The following is a 27,859-nucleotide window of genomic DNA, read 5'->3' on the forward strand; positions in this document are numbered from 1 at the left end:
TACCTGAATACTTCTGTGTAGCTGCCAAAGGAATACAAAGCCTAAAATATGTAGATGTAAAATAGCACTGAGAATTCATCTGGCCATCACAAAAATTTTTCTTGTCGTTAAAATCTTGAACTACATGACAGTAGCTCAAGGACAGTTTTTGATATTTCTCCAAAGCAAGCAGCCAGTAAAGGGAGAACTACATCACGTATGGAACTAAGAAAAGAGTAACAATCATCTTTCCCATTTTCACTAAAATTAGAAGTGGATGAACTGTACAGAAGAAAGCAAATACTCACTAAACAAGATAATTTTGATTTTAAAATGCTTACTTAAAAGGGCTCAGGCTTAGTTAAAAAAAAAAAAATCAAGGATGTGTTAATTTAATGCCAAGATGATCACAGAAAAGAAGTAATATCACCCTAGTTATATTCCTGTAGCACTTGAAGCCATTGCAAATAAAATTGTAGTCCTTCATGCTTTTGAACATTGCTTTTATGCAGGTTTTCAGAGGTTTACAAGTGTGCCTTGTACAAAGATGGTCTTGTTTATGGAGGACAGTGTCCAGGTGGCTCAGAGAAACCCAAAGATATACAGAAATACAGCCAAAACAGTTTTAAAAAAGAACTCTCTGGCAATATACTAATTACTCTAAGTAGTTTTTCTTTGGGATTCTTAACTTGATAATGGTAAAGCTATTAATTCAACTTGAATACAGCGTTTCACTGTGTATTTTACACTCGTAGAACATATGCTCTTTAGCAATCAATATTAAATTCCTGATCAACTTAATCTGAGAGGCATAACTGTTTACAGATAAAGTCCTATGAAAATGCTGAGAAGATGGGTAAATAATTTTATCATCCAGAATATGGGTAAACATTTTGATGTTAAAACATGCCATTATTTGCAAAAAAAAAAAAAAAAAAAGCCAATAATCCAAGTTTCCCAATACCAGAACAGATGCTCATACCTCTTCTCTTCTGCTTACAAGCATTTGTTTTTCCCTGCTGTGTTGACTGTAGTGGCCTAGACCTGTCTGACTTAGATGGTGAAAAACTATTAGTAAAAGTGTTTCTGTGTTTGGGGTTAATAGGCAGCATTTGACTTAAGCTCTGACCTTCACTTGATGAGAACTAACACTTTTTTTATACACAAAAAAGCCAACCTTCCACTTGCATATTTAGGTATCTTAAGGTTTAAGAGTTGTAAAGTAGTACACTGAGGAATGACACATCACAAAAGGAGTTAGTTACAAAATGAAAGGGAAAGTAAAGACAAATTTATATTTTCTTAAATGGAATTGTTCGTTGGCAAGTTAGGCACAGCTGTCTGCTGTCTAAACAGAGGTTGGTTCATACTCACAAAGACTGCTCTAAACACAGATGTTAGTCTTGGGAACAGACACAAATACAAAAATGCTGCAAAACAGCTGGCTACAGACATGGAGGTTGGACTGCAATAAAGGGTGCCCTAGTAGTAAGTAGAGGATATTTCTAGGTTACTGCAAGTAAACTAGTTTCTAGTTTACATTGAACAAGTTACAGAAAAGACAAGACTACAGAAAATTAACAAGATGATAGATTGTGATAAACACAGGACTTTACAACGACTACAGCTTCACCTGTAGGAGTCACTGCCATATCTTCTAAATGCTTAGTCTGGTTTACCTCCTTCAAAAGTCCAGCAGAGAGGAATATTCACATTGAACAGCTGAGATGATTGCTGTTCTACAAAGCAACTGTTTGCCTTCCTACATTTTAGCGCAAGATAGTGGTTGGGTGGACTAAAGGGTAGCACACCACTTCAGAGAGCTTCTGTCACAAAAAGTTTGTGAGTTTGAATTTTTATGCTAAACTTAGGCAAGTTAGTGGTAACTGAATCATACTGTATTACTGAACTTGTGAACAGGAGTCCAACAAAGCTTTCAGAAAAATCTTCCTGCCTAATCTCTTAAAAAGAAGGCACTATTTTCAGAATTGTTTTATTTTTTTTAACCTTGAAGCTAAGAACTCACCCAGACAGTGTAAACTAGAAACTTAATTCAGAAGGCCCAGGTGAAATATATCATTCTGTTTTCTGAGTATATTTATGTTGCAGTAAAAAAGTGCCAGAATAGGCACAAGGGTAGATTGCAGCATGGACTGTTTTTCATCCTTCCCATGTTCAGTGGCTTAGCTCCTCTTAAGTTCTTAAAACTAGGCTGGGTATTTCTCTGTTGTGCATTGCTCAGGGGAGAGATCCATCCTTGGCCAAGGACTGTTGTTCATGTACCAACAATCCACATATATCATTACTGTAGTATGACTATAGCCAACTTCAAAGTTACTACATTTATTGCTTGCTGATTTCAGTTTTATAATCAGTAGGAATGAGAGTCAGTGCAGACGTCAACTGCTTTAACAAGCCTCCAGAGATTTCAGATTGCTTTTTTCCCCACTGAAACAGTACCAAAACTTCACAGGAAGATACTACTTCATTTGGGCCGTTATTCAAGCTTCGAGAAGGTAATCAAAACATTCTCAGATCACTTTGCTCTCATCATTGCTGCATATAGATGAAGAGGTGACTAAGTTGCATCATGAACCTCCTTTGTTCACAACTGTCCTCCTTCACCGTGGTCAGATAAGTGGTTCTTCATATCTTCAGGGTTTTGAACTAATGAGGATAAAAAAGGTAAAGAAATCTCTTAAACAGGCAGAAGTGATAGTTTTTCATAAAGAAAGTTCTTCTATGTAGAAAACTACAGGAGAAATTTTGTAAAGACTATTTAATACTGTATAGTAAAGTTACAGATACCACACCCTCATGCCCCCCATTAAAGAGTAGCTTCAGTGATGCTATACAGAAAATAAGTCACACTATCAACCTGAGGGGAAGCTCAAAGAGAAAACAGAAATTAGCTCGGTATATCTTACTACAGAATACCATGCAAAATACCATCTTAAAATTTTTCAGCACATGGTATTTGGCTTTAAATGTTTTTTTTTCTTTTTTTACCATTTTCAATCCCTGCAAGTGCTGCTTGCTTGTCTGTTTCTGATTCAGCTTCATTCTCATCTAAATTGTAATCAACATCCTTGTCCTGGTTCATTGCTTCATGTTCCTGTTTTTCTGAAAAGATTTAAAATGAAGTAGTTTTATGCTACACCATAGGGTCATTGCACAGAGAAACAGTGACTGTAATCATCATCCATGTAATTTACTTTGCTGCTGAATGAATTGCTGTTCAGAGTAAGTTTTCATATTATTTTTCCTTTTGAATGTTAAATTTCACAGCAACTTTTGCTGTAAATCTTGTCTAAAGAACCAGATAAAAGCCAGAATCTTTTGGTATTTGGAAAGTGCGATAAAATTCAGCCAACACTCAGATGGACAGAAAGAAAAAGCATTGAACAATTTCAGAATACATTAAGGGACAGCCTAAGGAAGAGCAAAAGCTGAAGCCAACGCTGAAAACTTGACTGTGATATTGCTTTTAAATGTATTGCCACTACCACCAAAACGTCTCAGCTTCTGCCCTTCTTGTTTTGTCCCGCAAGGGAAAAGCTGTGAATATAGCATAAAAAAGAGAGTAGTTTATGTGCTAACCTGACACAAAAGTACTTTCCTAGAAGAGATTTTCTTCACTCAGTCATTAACTCATCTCAAGCAACTTTTATTGACTATCTTAAGATTTCTTTAGATAGAGAGCTCAACAATAAATGGAAACATTATTTCTGACTGCCAAATGACTGTCCTTATTTTTCAAATAATCAGCCAGAAAAAAACATAACAGCAGAGAGGTATAAGTATATCCCACAAGAGGTATAAACATACTCCACTCAAGATAGATTAGAGCTTCTGGTTCAAAATATTCTTAAGCCCAGCCCTCCAGTTAGTAAGTGGCTTAGAAACAGGCTTGAAAATTTAAGCTTTAAGCCTTATGTTGTCCATATTCAGACCACCACATCAAATAGATTTTTATAGTTACAGACCTAAAGCTGTCTAACTTTCAGAAGCAGCTCTTCCTGAAAGACAGAGAATGCGCAGAGAATACTGAAGAAGTATTTCTACCTTAGGGCTCCTTTGGCTACAAGGAACCTGTGCAGTAATTATGGTATTTTTGTTGAACAATCAGCCTGAAGAACATACCGCTAGTCTTTTTTGCTCACAGAAATGCAGACTTTTCACAGGCTGCATGGCAGAGCTTTTCTTTGCTCTAATTGTTGGATGATTTTTTTAACCTAATCTTTTTGCTATTTATTTCTGTTAAAATGGCAGCATTTTAGGTAACTTTTAATTACATCTCTTTGGGGTGCAGCCTGCTCTGGCCAGCATCTTTTTGGAGCAGTTGGAAAAATACTAGTTTATCAATGCTGTTAGTTTATTTATCCCTGCCAAGTTAGTAACAATGTTAACACTCAGACAACTCATAACTCATGATTCTAAGAATGTCTTTACTAGAAAACCATACACAGCATTTTTTGTGGGCATCAGTTCCTGCTCTGACTGCCATAAGGTTTTGTCTTTTGATTACTCTGGGCTACTGAGTCCACCTGAGACCAAATCCCTCTAGAAAGACAGAGGGATGTCTAGATACTGGTCAGGTTTGGATACATCAATACTCTGCTGCTCCGTGCCATGGAGATGTGATTCAAGGCCACATGGTAGATGCCAGAAACCAGCACCTGTACAACATCTGATCCATGGTTTTGCAGACTCACAATAATAAACTTCAGAAACCTGAAGTCGTAAGAGTTTTAGTCATATCTTATTTTTAAATACTGATAGCTAGTCTTTTTACAGTGTCAATGGTAATGCTAACTGCAAAACATCCATGCATAAGTAACTCTCTACTCATCCATCAGTGCTTTGAATGGTTAACACCTCATCCTTTTCAAATGCATCCTATTCTTAAAAAGCCCCAGTACCAAAACATTCTGGGGCTAATTTCCCCAAATGCCTTGTACAGCCTAATGGAGAGAAAGCCAGTAAGGCTGCTGTGGAACCCAGCCTGGCAGCTCCATGTTGCACAAACAGAAGCCTCCGTCTTTACCCATGGACTGCAGAAGACTGCTGGTGACTGACACCTTTCCCATATCACACCGACCTTTGTGAAAACTTGTAGTCAAATCTGGACAGCTGCCACTGCTGTTGCAGAAATCATGCCCTATTCCACAGTTTCATTTCTTTACTGTTCTTAACAATATTGTTCTTAACATGCTACGAACCAGCCTTTCCCAGGGACAAGTCGTCCTGCTTAGCATCGTAGTTTAGGAGCTGTTCCCTCTCAACTTCCTCACTGGCAGCCTGCTCTGGTGCTGGCTGTAACACATCTTGCCCAGCTACGTGTTTTTCATTTCCAGATGGATTTGGCTCCTTCTCTGATTCAGGTAGCATCTCCTTGTGACCTGCAGCAGCCTTGAGGGGATCTTGTGGTTTTTTCAACTGACTAAAAAGCTGCTCCTCTTCTGCCTTAGGCTCCTGTTTTCTGATGTCAGCTGGGCCATCTATTCTTTCTGAAAACAATAAAAATTATTCTGAGTGAAAAAAATAATGCCTTTCAGTCATGGCACAAGTTAAAAACCTTTAATAAGTAATGCTTTATATTTCTCATTCAATTCTTGTTTTTCCTCTGAAATAATATCTTTCAACCGCCTCAGTTCCAAAGATAAAAAGAAGATAATTCATGTTTTTCCTACTGGGAACAGCTAAAGGAGGAGACTTTGTTTACCATCATCAGATTCATGCTTCTACATCCTGTAAAATTTTGGGGTGTGTGGTTAATAACTCGGGCAAGTGAAATAAAGCAGTTTAAATAAAAATTGCGGTGTGCTATATAAACATCGGGTTTCTGTGTATTATATTTTGTTACAAACAATAAAATTGATTCTGTATTTGAAAGTAGCTCAAGACAAAGCAGTCACATAGGCAGCTTTGCAGGTAAACCACGGCAGTTCTTATTTTTAAATATGAAGAAGAAGTACAGGAGTGCTATCATTTTTTGGCAGACATTAACTTATCTTTTTTCCTGTGTATCTGCATTTGTAACTAAAAAAGATAAAATTTGCCCAAATAAACTATATGTAGATGTTGTCTTCAATTGCTAGCTCTCTAAAATTAGAGAGTTGCATGTGGACAAGATTGTAATTTAAGATAGCATATAAGAATAACTAAGTAGGGAATCGAAATTCTATCACACTACTGTGCAAGATGGACACACAAGGTCCACTCAAATTAACAGTTTCTGAAATTTAGTACCAAAAGCAATCACTAAACCATTAACTAAACCATTAGGTTAACTAACCAGATCTCCTCTGTATTATTGTCCTTACTTGCATTTTGCTCAGTGACAAGTGGGAAGCATGTACGTGTGTTTGTTTTAAGCCTAACTTTCAGCTATTCCTTAGGGAGGAGTAGCAGACTGGATGTGTCAAACTTTCTAAGCAGGCAGATTTTAAGTGTGCTTGAAAATCATGCTTTCCAAAAGTGTAGCGTATTTTCTCCATATTAAATGAGAAATATGACTCCAGAATTGTAAATATTTATATTTTCTTTCACATGCAACATGTCAATTACAACAAAACTGAACTAGTAGAAATGCCAGCAATAAAAATGCTTCAGTAGTGCCTCTCCAAGGCTGGAAAACTACCTAAAGTTCAGACTCTTGGTGTCACTTTTTTCCATCTTGATCTTGTGTACAAAAATGTTTTTAAATGTTCAATTAAATTACAACTGTTAATCAGTTGTTAGTAAGACAGTGATTTCCATCTCACCTTTAGCATTCATCAAGTCTGTCTGTCTTAGTGTAGGTACTGCTTTAGGTACATCTTCAGTGGGTTTCTGCTGTTCCAAGTCAATGTGCTTGTTGAACTCAGTTTGCTTCAAGGCTGGCAGTTGAATATTGACCTATAAAGTGAATGCACACAAGGTAAGCATTGGTCTATGTAACTGCTCCTGGATTTGGAAAGGGAAATGGAACAGAGGTAAGAATTCAGTAGGGGGAAAAAAATCCCAACACACTTGGAAATATTTGCACTGAAATTTTTTATTGGTGATGGAAGTACCACACAATTTTGAATATGCAGTAATGTTTCTATGTAACAGCATGACACATTAGGAGAATTTTAACAGACCTTCTTTATCTGCGGGTAAGAATGAGCTCACTGCTGTCGATTATTCTCTGAGCGTCACAGAACTGTAACACCCCACATTTATCCACTGTTACCCTGCTACTGCCTCAGGGTCAGCAGAGCAAAAAAACAGATGGCATTAACTACTATTAGTAATCTGTTGGGCAGGAAAACTGTGTTTGGACATAATAAGACTTCAGTTACGTAAGGCTTGTATGGGAACTGGTCCGTAACTATGCTGAATGCAGGATTAAGAAAAGAAAACATAAATTACCAACTAGACAATAGTACCTGTTTAATATCATAGAGCTTACTTAAGAATGTATTAAGTTCTGGCAGTAGACTGCTCTCAGCATCTGACCCACTTAAAGATTAAGGCTAACATATACATGATCTTGAAGATCTTCCAATTTAGCAATTAAAATTCCATGTACTGCTTTTACTCACATTGGCCTTCCTCACATGGCCATGGCCTCCCTGTATGTCAGTGGTGGCCTGTTTGCATACCTGAGGCTCCCTTCCATCTCCTCCCCATCCCCTAGATCTCGTGTTTGACAGTCCTGTGGCTTGGTGGTGTCTTCACCAGTGGATCCCCTTATCTACAGCATAGGGAACAGGGAGCTCGAGGATGCCATTAAGAAAGTGAGTCCCATATGTTTTCACAGCAATAATATTACCACCTCTCTCCATAAATGACTCCCAGATTATCTGAATTAAGTATTTTGGTAGGGGGCCGAGGGAGGGGAGTTTGTTTGTTTGTATTAAATTTGTTTGTTTCAATATCATAATTATCATTATTGCTTTGGTTGTTGTCATTAATGGTTATTAAGTTTTTTATTAAATTTTTGCATTTGCTTCACTACATTTGAGTCATGCACCATCCTTCTGTCACCTCCTACCCTGATGCTCTGTTGTGTGTCTAACACTGGCTCAGAAGGATCTCTGTAATAAAACAGGATCTCCCCAGTGCATCACTTTCAGCCTGAGCTCTTCCTCCAAAGAGGCTTGAGAAACTGCAGCACTGAAATTTCGTTTCCTCCACGTGTTCAGGACTGAAAAGCTCAGACCTCTTGAGAAACACAGGATTTGACTAACAATTCACCATTAGTTCCTGGTGAAAATGAAGGATGAACTGAGGGATGTACCCAGGGCTTTGAAAACACCCATCCTCTATGAAGGGAACCTGGAGCTGCCTGTAGAGAATGGTGATTGTCCAGCTACAGCACAGTACATTTCTAGGGTTGAATGGAGGTTGAAGAGATTTAAAAAGATGGGGTGGCCATCGTACTCCTAATGCAACCCCATACACAGCTGACCTTGCACCACTGGCTCATGTGGCATCCCTTGTAGCACCCAGGCTCTCCCCTTCACAGTCACTGCTCAAGCAGTCAGGACCCCAGCTGTGCTGACATACAGGGTTATTCTTCCCCCTAATGTCATCTCAGAAAACATCAAATGAGGGTGCAAAGCCAGGGCCAGTGGGGAAAGAGCAGAGTGGAGCTGTTTGTAGAGGAATTTATGAGAATGATCAGAGAGAAAGACTTGAGAGGAAAAAGAAAAAAAGAAAAGTTAAGCTTAGATACGATGAGGCCTGCTTGAGGTTACCTGCCTGGCGGCTCTGCATCAGTAACTTCAGTGGGACAAAGAAGCCACAGTTGATTGCTCCAAACTGATATCTGCTTACTTCCATGGTCATGGGAATCTGATGCTCTCCCAGCCATCATCAGCTCGTTGCTGCACTTCCATCATCACTTTCTACAACTCCCTGAAAGGAGGTTGCACCAAGGTGGGGAGTGGCTTCTTCTCCCAGGCAACAAGTGACAGGACCACAGGAAATGGCCCCAAGTTGCACCAGAGGAAGTTCAGATTGGATATTAGGAAAAATGTCTTCACTAAAGGGCTGTCCTTGGAATCACACTATTTCCGATAGATCATAAAGATTTAACAAATGTTGAAGCAGAGCAAAACTTAATGAGCTGGGCTAATGTTAGTTGGAGACAGCAGAAAGGTGGAGAAATACTTGAGAATTGGAAAAAAAAAATTTCAAGAAATTATCCAAACAATACCTGGCTATATTTTTTTGAATCTTCAGAGAATTCTTTGTTTTCTTTGATTTGTGGTACATCACTATCCTTTTTTGTAAGTTCATCTATCCTTTCTTCACATTGTTCTTTTAATTCTTTCATCTGGTTGATGCACTGTGACCTGCAGAAAACATGAATAAGACAGTTAACTTTCATCCACACTCTTCTGAAATGTTCTTTTGTAAAATTATATATTTTTTAAACATGTTATTATTTCCTTAGTTCTATTATCTAGGCTTACATTTGAGAAGTCAGTAGGGAAAAGTGTTAACCTAAGTCCTAAGGACAAACTCATAGTGCAGGTGGTCCAAGTTCTATTGGGAGAAATTAATTTAAACGGCTTTTGTCTGACCAGCTCAACAAGCTACATGATTTTTTTGTGTGTGTCTTCCATGAACCACTCAATTTCAGTTAAGTTAAAGTAATTTTGATCCTTGAAGCATTTCTAGTATGATAACAGAAATTCATACTTTGATTTTAGCCAAGAAGAGGAAACAGCAAAGTACTAATTGAAATAAAAAACAGGTTGTTGATCTACTGTTAGCAAACTGAACACCCTTTCTCAATATTTCAGTAAAGTGCAGCACTGCAAGACATACATTACAGAAATGGAGTTCATCAGTAGCTAATACAAGTTCCAAAAGGATATTCCCTTAAGATGCAAGCATAGTGTATCTTTTACATACTTTTAGTATTTACACAGTGCCATTAAAATCTTAACCTTTGTGACAGCAGAAGTCTTCTGTTTGCATTTCTGCATCCTGCCCTTCCCTTACAGCTCCATAACTCCAAGGTAAGTCTTGGGCTGTTGCTGCAGTGTTTTTCCTAAAGCTGCCAGGGCAGTCTTTTCCCTTGCTGTGGTTGTGCTGGAGATTCTGTGCAAAGCCCCTAGGAGTGTTGTCTATGTCAGTGTCTCAGGGGAAGTGCTGCAACTGGAGCAAGATCACCCTTTCTCCCCCGCTCTCTTCATAACTTGTAACTTTCCGTTTATATCAGAGGAAGAACAAGACCAAGACCTAGTGAGTAACAAAGCAGATAAGTATTACCCTGTAACACACAAACAGAAGGCTTATAAACTAGCCATCACATGACCCCAGCTATGCTTTGATCCCACTGCAAACAGGAACGAGCAGTAGTGTGATCAAGTGGATCCCACTGAGAAGTGCATCACATTAGAGGCAAATGTGGCGAAAAAGCACCATCATTGTCAGTACCCACTGCCCTGGAAAGCCTACCCAATCAAGAATTTTGGCTGGGGACCACACTGTTTCTTTTCCCCGCTGGTCATAGCAGCAAAAGAGTTCATTGCAGGGTTTAAACCTTTTTTCCTTTCTATCTCTCCTTTGTTTTTTCCACTCAAAAGTAACTATGTCAGCTTAAGACCCTACAAACACATCTTTCTGCATCCAAAATCTCTCTCAACATCCTTTGTACAACACCACGGTCAACACACTGCGAGTTTCTCCTCCCTTTCACTTGGACAGAAGGCGGGTAAATGTCTTCTGATTCTGGCTCTGACCAGTGTTATTGCAAGTGTTAATACCCCCAGTGTAGCAGCAGCTGGCTCAGACGGGCACATTCCAGTTTCTCAAGCTGCAAATAAGCTACTAACTAATCCAAAGGAATTCTCAGGGTACGTGCACTCATTTTTATTGCACTCTCACCCTTCTCCACCCCTGTTTTTCAAAAACAAAAGATCTGTTCTGTAGTTCACTCCCAGAAAGGAAGAACAGTAGCAGATGGCTACACTATGAACTGACGAATTAATTACCCTTATTACCATCTCTTCTTCACTAGCCATTGTTCAAAAGTTTGATTTTGCTAATGCTAATACCAATGCTAAGAATCATCAAAATAAGCAGTGCTTCCCAAGTTGGTGAACATCAGGGACAATAAAACAACATAGGCTTGACTTATGCACACGTTCATTAATTTCTAGGAAATTAAAGGACATCAGAATTACCTGTACCTCTTTGCAAGCTTAAATAAGATGCACTATACAGACAACCCAAAGTTGGCGATAATGCAGCCTTCCACAAATGCTCTTTCATCCCACATTGCAAATGAAAATGAAGTTCAATTAACATCTGTGACAAATACTCACTGTTTAAAATCTATTATCTGCAACAGAAATCACTTCTTTTAAAAGGGATTTCTGCAGATGTGAATACTCTACTCGTGCATACAAAAACTGTAGTACAGGGACAGCACTAGTTTCTGTCTCATCCGATCAACGTGACATATTTCAAATGTGCAAAACCAATGCTCTTAAATTCAGTCTCTGTGGCATGTTTTCTCCCTCACAAGATTACATAGAGCAAATTTCTGGGCGAAAGAGATCACCTGCACACACAGAAAGGAGCCCAAGTAATACCCTCCCCAGCTGCTCCCAGGACTATCACAGGAGACATCAGCCCATTCAAGACCCACCTCCATGAGCTCAAAGGAGCACAGAGGCACAAAGGTGGAGACAGCCTAAACTACAGACTCAGATCTGACAGACTGACCAGACCACCCCACAGCACATTTTGCACTAGTGGACAGCCACTCTCAGGGGAGAGGGATGCTACTGGTGTTGTCTGTGCTCCTACTTCATGTGTCTGTGTTAACCTGCGTACCTGGCGTGTACAGATGTGCTCTGCATGCACAGGGACAGATGTGCAGCCTCTCCCCTCCTGGTCTGCTGGATTTGCCAAACCCCAGCATGAGAAACAGAGTACCTTTGTTCTTCAGAAGCATATATCATTAGCTCCTTTCATACCTGCCAAGAAAGATTGCTCATGCACTCACACTCTTGCACTTGTCAGGTCTGCAAATACCAAACTAATTAATCAGACTTTTTACACGTAGCAAAATTTCCAAAGAAGTAATTACATAAAAAACAAAGCTCTTGGGAATCAAAATGCATCTGAATATTGAAATGTATTTAAAAGATCAGTCCAGTGTTTCTTTCTGGGTGCCGCAGGAGAGAAGGGTCAATGTGCCAGTCGGCCTTTGCTGAAGAAGCTCTACCACGAGCAGACAGCACTTGGCACAGTGTGCACCAAGGCTATCCCATGAAGTTGACTGCTGAGGAAAGTGCACTCCTTTTGCACGTAACACCAGCAAGTTCACATAGCTCCTGCAGACTTCTTTATGGAAAACACTAAGCTTGCTCAAAAAAAAAATGCTAAGATGAAACTTCAAGACTTGGGTACAAGAAAAAACAATGATTTTTTTTTTCTAAATTCATAGACTTTGTTCCTATGCATTCCACATGTACAACTGTTTTTACCACTACCTTCTACAGAGTAGTAACTGAATGTTTAAAAAGAGTGATCCACAACGTGTACAGTTAAAAAAAGGCATTTGACTTCTGTCATCTTTTTATAACACTTTCAATTATACAAATAATACTCTCTTCACTTTTGCACTGGGTAAACTGTACTTGATACATAAGGTGTAAACCTTCATCCATACAAATCCAGGTAAAAGAAAGAAGCACATAATCAGGTCTAATGCCCACTCCTGGCAAGGCAGACGAACAGAGAGGCAACATATCGGTTTATTTCTAATGCTGACAGGAGGAAGGCAGACATTAAAACTAACGTTTGGAATCTAATAATTTTTATTTTTCTAGGCCCATAATTGCATTGGGAAAAGCTTGTTTCTAAGCATTTAAAGTGACAGCATTAAGTGAGCATTTAGCAAAGAAGAACATACGTAACGAAGTACAATCGAATATCCATTTCTACAACTACCAGAACACAATGTAAAGTTATTTATTCTAGTAAACACAACAATGAAATATCAGTGTTCCAACATCCTCCCTAAAGGCACACAACAAGTAACATCTTAAAAATACATTTATATATGTTCCTAACAGAACTGTGTGAATGCTGCACAGTACCCAAGCTATAAATTACTTCACGAAAATTTGAGTGCGAAGTTTATTTTCCTCACTTGTATAGTTACAATAAACATCTAGAAACAGAAAACAAACATTTAGGTATTATTCAGCAAAGCTAGTGAAGAAAGCATAGCTCCTTGACTGAGATAACTGCCTTTATGGACTCCCATGGAGACACTGCAGGAAATGGTGCACCTGTCTCAGGACCAACTGGAGGTAGCTAGCTGAGTCCCTGTGCAGCTCCCACATGGCTGATTTATCACATCTGTCTCTACACCTACCCTGACAAAAGCAAACTCATGTAACATGCTTAGCTCTTCAGCTTGAGCCAGCCCTGACCTTCCATTAAATGAAGAGGGATTCCCTTTAGTACGCTACCACAAGCAGGGATGCTCTGTCAGTGATTTCCTCAACAGAGCTGAACACATTTCACCAATGAAAACATTTCACCAGATACGGGTAATAAATGAGTTTTCAGAAGCCAGACTCACTACAGTTGCTTTGTATCACTTCTCTGCACATGTTATCAATCCATTGCTTCATAGATGCACCTGTCATGTGGAGCATGACTGTACAGCACATACAGGTACCTAAGGATCCATTAATTCTTGCTGATCTCAGACTTAAAAGGAAGACACCAGCAAACAGATTCACTGACTAGCACCTGAGGTTCCATGAGTCCCAGGTCTGCCATTTAACTAAACAGCAAACAGATGGTGCTTAACAAGTGTGGTACGCAACAAGCGTAGAGAGGAAAAAGCACCTTAACAGACACATAGGCAATGTGGCTTAATGAAAAGTTGGTACAAACTGAAGTTGCCAACTTCCTTCTACTTTTCTGTTAGAAGTCTTAAATTACAACTCTGCTAATACAATCCATCTGGGTCATCATTATTAAATGAGTAATAACCAAAAAAAAAAAAAAGTCACAACCAACTGGTAATCAGTAAGCATTGCAAAAGAAGTAATAATAATCCTTCATTCTAAGGTGGGGAAAAAAAAGGAAGAAAATAGGTACTTCAAGTTTAGCCTGCAGAATTCAAGTTCTTTGATTGCCATGTTCAGCTTTTAGTCATGATTCCTACAAAATCTGGCTAAACAATGGAAAAATACCTGTCACTAAAACAGTTATATTCTTGATGGAAAATCGTTATGAGAACACGCAAACAGCAAATTCTATTGCTTTTTTTGTCTATACACCAGAGGAGAGATACAATAGAATGTGAAGGCAGGCAGAGGGAACAAGAATATTATTGAACAGAAAGAACCCAGGAGAAATTCATAGAAATACCAGAAATGTGTATTTAGGGTAAGGATACTGGTAAGTACTTTTTTTTCAGTTATCCATGCTTTATAATTCAGTGGGATGTCTCAAGAAAACCATGTGACTAGCTATGAACTGTAATGTAGAATACATGGTCTGATCAGTATGGTGCCAGAAATATCCCAAGATCTCCGGCAGCTCAGTGACATACAGCTTCTCATCAGGTACTCCCCTACCTGAATTCAAACTTCTTCAGAGTTTGGCCTCTTCATGTTTTAGTTTTCCCCCCCAACTCTTAGGTGATTATACTCCTACCTTAGACCTCCTGCAATAGAAGGAACATCAAGAAGTGTGGGAGAAGCCTGTGGATACTGAGATTCCAAGATTGCAAGGTTTACACTCTTCTCACAACTGTGAGCAATTTTAGAAGATGTGTCAGATGTTACTTTCTCCTTAAAAACGTACATTTACCAACAGTACTATAGCTAACACAAGAATACTCTAGGTTATAACCAAGTCACCTACAGCTTGGGAAGTCATCTTTTATAAAGCACATACTTACAGGTCATATGAGAACTTCCTCTGAAGGTTAGTCTGGTTCTTCTGAAACCAATAAACATCCAACTGCAGCTTTCCATATTCTGTCTGTAACTCTTTCAAGTGTTCTGATCAAAACAGGATTAAAATACATAGTAAAATACACGCAAATAAACACATACCTATACATACAACAACAGAAATCTCAACAAATCAATAGTAAGCACACTAAATTAATTCATCTGTCATGCTAACTACATTTTGCATAAAATTGAATTTATTCAACAAGGATTCTCAGGGTTGGGCAAAAATAGCCTTTCAGCAAAATATACTAGCAAAAACAGTGTAACATATCTTTTTACCTACTTTTCTTCATCAGGAATATTCTGATTTGCAAACCCTGCTAGGTTTCAGCCCAGAAAATCTTTAGGTTTATGAAATCACAGTCAGAACACAGCAAGAAACAGTGTTCATGTTTATCAGCATCTAAAGACAAGCCTACAATGCTTCCCAAAATAATATGCAATTTACAGCTACGTTCCTGTATAAGAAACAGAAACAACAGAGGCACCTATAATTTAGAGTTTTCTTCCTGATAGAAAGCTCTGCATGAGGGCACCAGCAGGCGGTACACAACATATTTACTTGTTTATAGGACTTAGAATTCATTTCCCAGACCTCCTGAGGAATACATTGCTAGTCACAGCTCTGAAGCACCAACATGAATAGAAATGAATTAGACTGAGTTTTCTTATTTAATATAGGCGTTTGTGAATTCCTCCAGAGCTAAAATGCATGACCCAACATCTAGGGAAAAATGCAAGAATATGCTGCAAAAGGTAGAATAGAGAATAAATACATTAATCTAGGTTTATTCTGTATTATTTTATATAGTAAGAGTCAGAAGTACTACATGGACAAATCCTTTTACCATTGAGGTAGATTATTCTCACACTGGCACTATGGTTCTCACTTAACTGGAACTATGCAGAAGTATCTAAGTCATCGCAGCTCCTGCACCATCCCCATGACTTGAAGAAAGGCAGCGTTCTCAGATGACCTCAGAAAGATGCAAGGCTTAAAAACAGAGGGCCTAAAAAACAGCATGAGAGAGATGCACAGGGATATTACAACATACCTCGTAGATTCTGAATCAGTCGATCATTTACTGTGATGTTTCTCAGCAGTAATGCCTGAAAGAAGCAAAACAAAAAACAGTGTTTTAACTGCAAAGGACTTGTATTACTATTAATATTATAAACAACATCTATCAAAGCACTTGTAATGATCTGTTTTTTGTGAAGTGCTCTGTTACAGTCAAACAAAAACTTTTAGCTGTTTTACAGATCTACTATTGCAAAGAGCAAACACTCATTTTAACCCAGATTCCCCACTAAAGGGGGCATGGGGAACGTACTAATGCACAGATGTAAAGAGGAAGGATTTAAAAGTTAAAGATACTAAAACTCCTTGCTGCTTTATTGTACTTTAATCTCCTTGTTCTTTAATTGACTGCAGTCACAGTCAAATTTACTGTATTTATCTCTTGAAGAAGAATACAGCATAGTACAGCTCACTATTAATTACCCTCTCACTCAGGAATCAATACACCTGCATTCAGGCATGCAAAGATGAGCTATGAAAGCATTAATGATTGAGCATAAAGGAACTTCACAAAAGCAACGTGAAGCCCTTGCATTGTATCCCTTTTCTAACTATCATCTCCACTGCTTTTGTGCTGGAGTGGTCTTCTTCCATTCCCTCATTTTGCTCTCTCTCTCATTCTGAAGAGGTAGTCAACATAGGAATATGTTTTGTCCATTCTTTCATCAACCTTCATCTACCATTTCATATACACACACGCCCCACAACACCTGAAAACTGACAGAACCAAATCAAGACTAAATGAAATTAATTGCTGTGAGCAAGATACCAGGATAACTCAAATTCATATTTAACATTTAGCAAGTGTGGTGTAGAAGAGTTCTTAAGACTACAAAAAGAAAGAAACCCACCTATTCTTCAGAAACAATCCAGTCCAGTCTTAGGAGAATATTTCTTAGGATTCAGTGCCTATTTCCTCATTATTCTTGTCCTGGGAAACCTCAGTGTTCAAGGCTCCCAGATCAGAATATACCAAGTCCCCAGTTTCCCAAAGTTTCTGCTCTAGTAGTGATGTGTACATATGTCCACACCACCCAATTGCGAAGAAACAGCAGCATCCATTCTGTCTGCCCAAGTCACCCTGAAACACTGACAACATCATCAGTGCCTTTTTTCACACAGACTACAGTAATAAGAGTTGATTAGCTGAAGTGCAGTGTTCAATCAATCTGAGTGGGCAGGCTAGCATCCAGCAGAAGAGCAGATTTGTCTTTGGTTGACCCTTTAAAGAGTCCCTGTTACCGAAGTATTTCTACACCATTCTGTATGTACAGCTGGTATGTGAAAACCACTGTGAAAACTCAAGAGCAAAGGTCTTGCTCATTTGTTAAAAAGGAAAATGAAAACCAAGTAACACTAATAACAGCATATATGTTCAATATATCTCCCTCTCCTTTCCTATAGGTAAACAAAAAAAGAATTTGCTTTTAATGGTTTATTGGAGAAAGGAAGCTAATATTTCAATGGAATTCCAAGTTTTGTTAATGCATGAACCATGTAGCCAGGTTGTTCCACGATTATCATCTTCAGGGTTGTGGCAGTTTGAGCCACGTTAGAAATCCAAAAAAAATCCAATTTTCAAGCTTTCCCCCACTCCTTATCACAATGTATCCTAACATCGGAGAGAAACTTTCAGGCCAGAGGCTTCTGTAGGGGAAGGGGGAAATATATACATTTATTTACACAAATAAATACTATACAAACCAAAGGCAACTATATATATGTCGCTGATAATGTCAGAACTGCCAAAGCGACACAGGTATCAGACGTAGTCCAGGTGTAAGGTGAACAGGAAGCTGTTTATTGCTCTCAAGTGTTTCTTTTATATTCTTTGTACACTATCGTGCCACAGTACAATTGGTCAAAAGTCTCAAGCATAAAAAACTGTAGACACTGCACACACTCTTATTGGTGACACTGAAGAGACTGTCCATGCTGTGACATGCTATTGGTGACACTATACACATTTTGATTGGTGACCTTTGGTCTGGGCTGCATTAAGTTTGTTCTGTCTGGCATTACAGTAAATATTTCCTAAAAGTTGTTAAAATTATCATCACTAATTGCCAGACTGCTGACAGGTTCTCTGTCAACCCCGACATATATATATATTACATTACTATCAGTCAGTCCTTTCAAGCCCCTCCTTTAACTTTAGTCCAGGAGCAGCCTTTAAGGCTGATATGTAACAGTCTGCCATGGGAGTGTTCTGGGCTCCTGAACACTCCCCCCTCACCAAGTCCAGCAGTTGTTTGTTGTAGTCTCTCCTCACGAGGTCTAAGAAGATAGCTTTGAGTCCTTGCTCTCCTGCTGCTGGTGATTCCTCCCTCTCGGTGTCCCACCTTGGTTCATAGGCTGCTGCAGTGCAGCTTATCAAGCACCCACATCCTAGAATCTTCATTCCTCCACGTCAGTTCTCAGCTGCCTCTGGTCAGCTTCGACAGGCAACTCTCAAGCTCTTGGCCCATCTCCAATTTCACCTGGGACTCTTCTCCCAAGCACCAAGCTGATTTATCAGCCTGTCCACTTGGCTCTGGTCAAAATGCTGAGCCTTAAAATCCACCCCCCACCAGCCTAAATGCAGTGGGGGGGGAAAAAGCCCCCTAGCCTTGGCCACAGGCAGCTCGGTTCAGTTGGGCACTGTCCCAAGCGTCCCGCAGCTGCAGGGGGGGAAAGAAGGCCTACCCTCCTCCCTCTTACCTCAGGTGCTGTGAATCTCTTCCTTCACAGCACACACTCCAAATGCTGACTCTAATTCTAACTCTCCCCCCTGGAGGGGAAGAGAGGGAGCCCAGCCACCCCCTGGCCTTGTGCATCTACACCCAGCAGACACCAACAGCAAATAACAACCAAGACTGCAATGCCAACCATTTCTGGTGCTGTGAGATATGATTTTGAGCAGAAGTGAACAACATGGACAGTGACTGGCTCTCCAGGGAACACTGCCCTGGCACCCAATCACCTCTGAGCCCCCAAACTCTCAAGGGGGGCCAATTTCAAACTATGACAGGGTATACAGCATTGGCCATTACTAGAAACTGTCAACGGACCAGGAAAATCAGTAGGATGTAGCAATTTTATGTTCCTACAGTTTGTTGTGCTTTGGTTTTTTTGGTTTGTTGGGTTTGGGGTTTTTTTTGGTTGGTTGGTTGGGGTTTTATTGGAGTGGAGCTTTGTTGGTTGTGGAGTTTTTTCTTAAAATGAAACTCCCAAATACCAGGAGTGCTTATGTGACAGCAAAACAGACAAGTGTCAAATATTTTGCACATCTGGACAATAATAACTGTGATTAGCTGAAGTGAGTAGAATTATTTGCCATGTATTTGCTCTTTGAATCACAACAGGGGAAAAAAGTGCGTCTTGGTCTTTCTGGATTGCATATAAAACTTTCTTTTGGCAATGCCACACCTATCTCCCTGAATGTGTGGGCAAGAGTCCAAGAAAAAAGTAATAAAAATCCGGTTAGCTGTTTAACTTGAGCAGGAAATACTGTTTAATAATTTATAGGACCATATTGCAACTGCCAGCTTCCAATCTGACTGTCGCTCCAGTGTTAAGTAATCTTCACGTCAAGGCTGTGAATTAAGCAAACATTGTTTTCTTTGGGGTTTTTATGCAGGTCAAGAAAGAAAACTGCTGGTAAGCACTGACCAGACATATGGCAATACTCAGTTCTAGAAAGCAACTCACATTTTAAACTTTATTTAGCCCACAAAACAATAGCTATCATCCCCAGAAAATCCAGCTTTTGGAAAATAACTGTATCACCACATCAAAATCTCATGTTTTGTGACAGAGTGACTCTGAAACATAGAACCAGCTTCTTATATTTGCAAATATGTCTTGCACAAAAGTCCCTGTGATTGCCACAGAGATAAAAATCAGTCTCCTGACTGAAGACAATGTTGTGGACAGCAAGTCTTCAGAAACCAAAAAATCAAAAGTCACACTTCCACCAGCAGTGAGGGAAAAATCTTGCTCCAGCTGTATGGCAAATTTTTTAATGACAACTGACAGAGATTTTGTCATTATTATTCACCATAGAACATGTCTACATTAGTCACATTCCACTTAAGAAACACAAGATAAAGTTACTGTTTAAAAAAACCCAAAAACATAATGCAGAAATACACATGAGGGAGATTATTTCAAAACCTATGTTTTGAGCACATGCTCTGGACTATGTACATGCATTTGATCCAACTAACACCTTACACAGTATTCTCCATAGATATATGCCTTGGAGGAATTACTACAATTACTCCTTCAGCATTTGCTACAATCATAAATCAAGCTAATCCAAGTACACCGAACTGACATGTGCTTTCTAACTGACTGCAGGTGCTGTATATAGAAGCATGAGATACTGCAACAGGAAAAAGAATTAAAACAGCAAAGAACCTGATGAGCGTAAACACTGATTTTAAAACTAACACTTAAGAAAAAAAGGGCTTTGAACTTACAAATATAGCACAAAGGAGACAAAGATGAGCCACAGGATCAGTAACTCACCTGCTAAGAACAAAACCAACTGGGAACAAAGCAAGATGGGAGGCTAAGATTTATATATGCAGAAACAGACATCTATAATTAATCAGGGAGAAGCAGGGCATAATTAACTCGAAGTGATTTAAGTCCTTACTGCAAAGAAAAAGAGTAGACCCATCTCACATGTTCCCACTGCTCCCCAACACCATGATGGTATTAGCACCAAAATAATGTTGGTAACACACCGATGCTTTAGTTGTTGCCAAGTAGTGCTTACCCTGAGTCAATGCACCAGTGAGCAGGTGCATAAGAAGCCAGGAGGGAGCACAGCCAGGACAGCTGGCCAAAGAGATACTCCACACCACAGAATGTCATATCCAGTATATAAACTGAGGGGGTTGGTCGGGAGGCATTGATCACTGCTGGGGGATGGGATGGGCATTTGTCAGCTGGTGCTGAGCAATTGTATCGTGCACCTCTTGTTTCTCTTGGGTTTTATTCCTCTCTCTCTCCTTTTCATTACTATCATCATTTCATTTTGATTCAGTTACTCAACTGTTCTTATCTCAAGCCATGTGTTTTCTTCAAAAATCTAGGGAGAGGTGTGGGGACTGAGTAAGTGACTGTACAGTATTTAGCTGCCAGCTAGGGTTAAAACCATGACAACGAGCCACAACAAGGATTTTTCATTCTAGGCCAAGATATTAAGGGCTAACTACATATTAGTATGTGGGAAAAAAAGTTCATAAATAAGATTCCTAAGAAATATTTCTCCTTTAGGTTGGCCTGGGTGCTGCACACTCATGTATACTTTAGTAGAGGCACATCAATTGAAGCAAGACTTAAAACAAATTTCAAGCCCAAAATGGAGGAGACATTGTTCATGTAAATCTATATTTCACTGAACTGAATTCCATTCACAAATTGTAGACTTTTTCTCATCCTCAATAAACATAAAAAAATCCCACCAAACCAACAAAAAAAATTCCAAACAAGCAAAAAAACCAACCAACCAAAGAAACGAACAACCCACCCAGCCAACAAAACCCAAACCCAAAAAACCAGCTCTGTTCTTAAAGAGTGATCATGGCAAAGGTCAGAGACTCAAACTTGTTTCACATCCTATGCTACAAGCAATTTAGACTCTCCTTTTTTGTCATGAAAGACATGTGCACCATGACACGGCGTAGTTCAGCCTTCAAAACTGCAGAAACCACCAAAATTACAAGATTAACAATTTCTTACACTCTCAGCAGAAGAGAGGGGAAGTTAACACATATTAAAAAGAAATTACTTTTACACGTGCAGTGCACTAGCAAACAGATTGGAGAAAATAAGCCCTGTAGAGCTACAGGAATTTCAAGATATTGTTATATTTAACTAAAACCCAAATAGTAGGCAGCGTAAGGAAAACAAAAACCTATGATACAAGATTCTTAATATAAAACTTGTACAGATACATCCAAGGTACCTTCTGCGTTTCTTTTTGTCCATTCATTTTGCTATGAAGAGGTAGAAACATTCCACTAGTTAACTCTTAAACTACACATACTCTAAATTCCCACTCTCAGGGTGCCTACAGTGCAGCAAGTCTCGGATGATGATTTTGCTTCTCCCCACCATGTGGAAGATACATTTTGAACAGAGGTGGTCTGCTGTACCAGTTATGAGTAATCAGACTGATTTCTTTTGCTAATTTAGCAATATCATGTTATGGCAAGTATGGAATGTTCCTCAAAGCCTTTCCAAAACTAGAATATGCAAGATTGTTTGGTTTGAAAAAAAAAAACACAAAACAAAATACACATAGGCACCTTTTCCTTTTCACAGAAGGCTTTCTTCTCACTCCCTGCTGATTTACTGTAATTCCTTTTCAGTGGAGTTGACTCCTTCCATACCAATAGGTATTTTGTCTCAGAAGACTGTGCCGGGAATTGAAATTTTCCCAGAGGGAGGGGACCAGAGAGAAGCTGTGGCCTGTGTTAAAAAACACTGAGCAACAAGACAGTGATGTGCTTCACAGAGAACATACATACCTTGGCCCCTCTCCTCAGTAAAACAAGATATAGGCTGGGGAAGAATTTTGTAAATTCAAAGAAAATTATCAACTGCAAAAGCATGTTTTTTCAGTTAAAGGTAAGAGATATTACATATATTGTTGTCCTGATACGCTCTTCAAAGAGACAGCTGTGGCTGTGTACATCCCAATAGCTACAAGTCCCAAATAACAACCACAGAGAATATTCTTCTTTAGCAAATTGCTTACAGATTGTAAACAACCCTTTTGCACTCCTGATTCCTTATCTGTTGTTATCAAGTGTTCAGGTAAGATTTCTTGATCTCTTCATTCTATTTCTGTAGAGCTTTCCAAAAGCCATTTCCTAAATCTACACTACTCCTTAAAATTTCAAGCAGGTTTTTTAAAAACAAACTGACAGTAGTGTTTTATACATACTCAGACTTAAGAGAATAATTACAACCGCAGTTTTCCAGAATTACATTGCTTCAGTGAAAGGTGAGCCCACAGGGTATTTCCAGCTCAGATTACCTCCTACTTTTTATGCCCTCATCCTTTAAGTAGCCAGAGACAGTTCTACTTCAAAAGAAGGCAGATTTAACTCGAAGTGATTACTGCACTGCCACTGACAATGACTTTAACAGGGCAAGTACCTTATTGGTGTATCAGTTTGGTATGAAACTAAATCAGTGGCATAATTATTCTGTATTTTATCAGCAGAGTAATAAGACACAGTGAGCAGAGATGAACTGCAATTAAGATGGGTCTCAAATATTATTTTAATGTTGCTTTTGCTAAGGAGACCAGATTGTGAAAGTCTCCTTGCATACAAATTTCTTCTATAACCAGAAAAACCACCATTTCTCCCTGAAAACTTGGAGGGTTTGAGAGAGACCATTCATTCCTACACATCTGCTGAAAGCATTTTTATTTTTCTTTATGAACAACAAGAAGAACTAAGCAAATCTCATTTATGACTCAAAGACCTCTCCAGTTAGTTATACAGTTTGCATCACTTGTAAAACAAGTTGAGAAACTCAGGATTTGGATTTGCATTCATTCTTCCTGAATAGGTAAATACTTGCTGCTAATCTTTATGGAGTAAATAAAGCTCAGTTCAAGGAGCAAGCTTCCCATAACCAGAAAGATTGAATTCATTACTCGCCTCCCAGGAATCCCAGATTCCACTGGAATCCATGGAGCCGAAACCCAGGGATTTCAGACACACTTATACATAGATACAGACACGCACAAACAAAAAAGCACTCAGAAACCATCTTTCCTTATATCCCACATCACTCTGTGGAATAACCTCTGAACCTAGACAGCTTCTTCAGATAAAGGCCATTAGTGAGGAGAACTAAACTTTCCCTCTCTTCCCTGCCACCATATCAGAGGAATTCCTAAATTACAATGGATAGATCCATGAGAACTTGGCTGACGGCAACTTTGACACATACACAGGTTCCCAGTAACACAACCCTCTACTGTTAAATTAAGAGTTGGAAAACAAACAGCACCTGTGCAGGATATTTGCTCATGTGCTGCAACAAAAGCAAATTTTGAATTTGACACATGATGGTGCACAGGCACATACACACTCATCCTACCACTTCAGGCTCCTCAGACATGCACTTCTCCAGGCACAAAACACAGAAAACAGGAAATTAGTCCAATGCACCACTTTCATGTTATGCTTCCTAAAGCATCAGCTCCTGGGGTTTCAAAGAAAGCTTCAAAGACTGTTCCGTTACTGAACAACCGTATTTTACAGTGATGGAGGGAAAAGCACTGAAGAAGGATGGGCTACTAGACTGGCCCCAAAATCCACCTTTCCCAGCATCCCATCTCTAACACTGGAATGCCAAATTAATTCCATGGCAGCCATAAAGCACAGTATTTTCCAAGCAGCAGCTGAGGAATGCTTCAAAACAGAATAAACACCTTGGTATTGGGTGGTGGGGCAGGTGCTTGTCCCAGGTTATCCAGTTGTTTTTTAACCTACACAGACCCACTGCAAACTGCATATTATGGATGTCACACAACTGCATGAAGAGCACTACCTTCTGCCCAGTCTGAACTACAACTTGATGACAGCCTTCGAAGGCCATCAGTGGATGGAGAACAACCCTGCCATGTCTCTCCTAGCCACAAACATTTTCTGCTCCATTTTGAATCCTGGAGACGACTGTGATGACTCCTCCACTGATTCCTGTCCAGCCTGTAACCTACACTGTGGATTCCTGCAGAAAAACTACTGCATAGCTTTGGTTATCCTTCTTGTTCTCCTCTGTGTGTCTTTCCCAGCACTCCAAAACTCCACTGGTAACCTTCCCACAGTACAAAAACTAACCCAGTGTATTTCTAAGCTGCTTTGTAACTTTTGCCTTATCATTCACCCCTGAGATAGCGCTGTGTTACTGCACGGCTGCTTAGTATCTCTACAAACTACGCACATATTGACTTTTGCAATTTCAGGTGTGAATGCTTTCATTTGTCTCCTTCATCCTTGTCACTGATTCACTCAGAAAAAACTCCAAGAGACTTCAGAAGAAAGACTTTCTTTGCCAGAAGCTGCTTTGACTCTTCCCCAGGCTACCACATTCTCCCCTACGTCCAACAGGAGTTCTGGTTCTGTAAAATACTTTTCACCACTTTTCCTGGCATAGATGCCAGATGAGCTCCTGTCAATCTCTCAACATCACCCATCTGGCTAGTCTGTGCTGTAAACTCCGTGGCCAGCACTTACACTTCTAGCGTCTTTTAATAACTCTGGTTATATCTCCTTATGAAAAGGAAGCATAATAGTCTGTTACATTTGCCCTTTTCTTACCTTTGAATCTTTTGGGTTGGGTTTTTTTTCCCCACTCATGCATGTGTTTTCACTCCTTGCAAGACAAAAGCAGAATGCAAAACAATGCCACAACACTCAGCAGCAACACCCAATACTAGGAGGCAGAAGCAACAAGAAGATTGATTACCCACTCAAATGCTGTCTTACCATCCTGGGATATTGTTTTAATATACACATACATTAAAAAATAAATAGACAAACTATACCTCATCTTTTTTTAAGTATATGCAAAGACTGAACCCAAAGAGAAGAGAGACATTATCAAAGAAACGTATTTGTCTCAAAAGAAGTAAAAAGAATTGGTTTAGTATTTCTTTTAAGACTTTGGGTAAAAATTATTTCAAAATAAAGACATATACCACTGATGTGCATACTCCACCTTCCATTTTTACTCAACTTCTGTTCCTCTAAATCCTTCAAAGATTATTCTGGTGATATTTTGCTCAGTCACCACAAGTTTGGAACAGCAAACCATCCCCTCATGGTGAACCCACTACCTGAAGAACACCTACTACTATCATGTGTTGTGTCTGTTCAGCCTGCTGGAAGTAATAGTCCTGGAAAGCTGATCTATAAACTTCAGTCAAGAGACTCTACAGGAGAAGCAACTGAACACTTTCAACTAAATATTTCTACTAACAGGGAGAAAAGTGATATCAATGACTAACAGCCACATTACCACATTAAAAATGGTATCAGCAACAGGAGGAAAATACACAACAAAACAGTTTGCAGGATACTACACAGCAGCAACTGCACACACTGCTATTTAACTAGCTAAGTTCACATTCTTCACAAAGCACTTCCATCTCTCTGGCAACACTGTACAGTCAGGAGCTCTGCCATGAAAGTCTAACCTTCTCATGTCTTCCCAGCACTACTGAGTTTTGGAGGCAAAAGGCCAAGGTCCCACAAAATTTGTAACGTGTTTAGAAATGAACGTCAACCATTTATGCTTACAAACATATTTGGAAATACAAATGTATATCTTGGTGCATTTTCCTCTTTTCTTTAATTATTAAAACATTAGTACACAGGAAAGAAAGCCAGAAACCAACCCAAGACTGGTAACCACGATTTACAAAGAGGGTAGGGGTTTTAGTCAGAAGTGCCATTACTTGCAGTTTCTAGTATTTCATATATTACACAGCAAATGCTATAACATGCATTCAATGTCCATTTTCTAAATATTATAAAACACAGATAAATGTTTTGGCATACCAACACTGACTGTATGCCCACCAGTTGGAACATGTGAGAAACATTTTCTGTTGCAGAGATTGTCTTGGTAATTCACAGTCTCACAGAAAACTGGCTAGAAGAAACCCTACCTTCTCTTCCTGACGGGCTCTGTCGGCATTTTCCATCTGAAAGCTGTGCAAGGACTGGATTTTGTAAATCTGCTGTCGCTGCTTCTCTAGCTCCCCTTGGAATTCATTCTTTTTGAGCTCCACAGCACCCCTCTCCGCTGCCGCCTTCCGGACTTTGCCTTCCAGATCCATGACTCGACCCTGAGGAAAAGCACATTAGCCAAAGGCAACAGAAATGCTTCCCCCTTGCCAGACTCTCTTCCAATACATTCAAGGAATAGCAAATTTCACAGCTCTAACAACATTCATGTAATTGAAGTACTACATCAGCCAGGGATACTTTCCATACACACAGACACACATCTCCCCAGTTTCACATAAATTAACAGTATAGCATATTTGGTAGAGACTGTCAAAATTTCAGTTAAAGATAAAAATGGAAAGCTGCCTCCATACTTGAGCTTAAAAAAAAAAAAAAAAGATTACAGTCCACAATCCTTCTGATATACAAGGCCAAACAATTACTTTAATTGAACCCACACAATTCTGACATCTCTACACTTCCCAGTGTTGATACTAAACCAACTCAAAGTGAAAACTCATCTCTCAAATCAATCTGTTTTCCTGGAAGACCTATGAAAGAGTAGAGGGATGACAACACTGCCCAATTTTCACATGAACAACTGACATATGGCTATTACATAAAATACACATACGAGAAAAACTCAATTTAGAAACAGAAAATCATCATTCTTCATGACTGCTCAAAGAACAGAGACAATCAGAAGAAAATTCAACACTACCACATATTTCACAAACGAACACAGAGACATAAGATGAGGAATCAAGCCTGATGTTAACAAAGCTCCTTTTTTTTAACTCCCCTTCTATTTTTTTAAGCACCAATTTAGTTTTACAGGACAGTTTCTAAACATTTTGGGTTAAAATTGTTTTTCTGCAACAATGAGGAGTATAAAGACGTGCAGGAGGGTGAGGACATCAACAGAATGTACCCAGACAAAAAGGCTTGATGATTCCAGGTGGACTAAAAATTAGATAGTATAGAAACTGTGCATGTTCCAAGACTTCAAAAAAATCTTCTTACACCACAGTAATGCTCCATATTGTGGCCCACCTACTCTGCTTCTC

General features: G+C 39.3%; 1 protein-coding gene across 3 annotated transcripts in view; it reads right to left on the minus strand.

Annotated features, from left to right (window-relative positions):
* Positions 1-465: 465 nt before the first annotated feature.
* Positions 466-27,859, minus strand: part of GOLM1 (golgi membrane protein 1) — a 36,503-nt gene continuing 9,109 nt past the window's right edge. For 2 of the 3 annotated variants that reach the window (XM_018080948.2, XM_008934219.3), the window contains 8 exons: positions 26,732-26,911; positions 16,016-16,070; positions 14,903-15,005; positions 9,170-9,308; positions 6,747-6,879; positions 5,202-5,489; positions 2,989-3,102; positions 466-2,646 (listed from right to left, as the gene is read on the minus strand). In XM_018080948.2, coding sequence (XP_017936437.1) covers positions 2,585-2,646; positions 2,989-3,102; positions 5,202-5,489; positions 6,747-6,879; positions 9,170-9,308; positions 14,903-15,005; positions 16,016-16,070; positions 26,732-26,911 — 1,074 coding nt within the window. In that variant the 3' untranslated portion in view covers positions 466-2,584. The remainder of the gene's footprint in view (positions 2,647-2,988; positions 3,103-5,201; positions 5,490-6,746; positions 6,880-9,169; positions 9,309-14,902; positions 15,006-16,015; positions 16,071-26,731; positions 26,912-27,859) is intronic. The other variant, XM_018080949.2, reaches the window with a different exon arrangement.

Source organism: Manacus vitellinus, unplaced genomic scaffold, assembly GCF_001715985.3.
Source record: "Manacus vitellinus isolate BGI_N305 unplaced genomic scaffold, ASM171598v3 scaffold_50_pilon, whole genome shotgun sequence".
In the NCBI taxonomy this organism is placed as follows: Eukaryota; Metazoa; Chordata; class Aves; order Passeriformes; family Pipridae; genus Manacus; species Manacus vitellinus.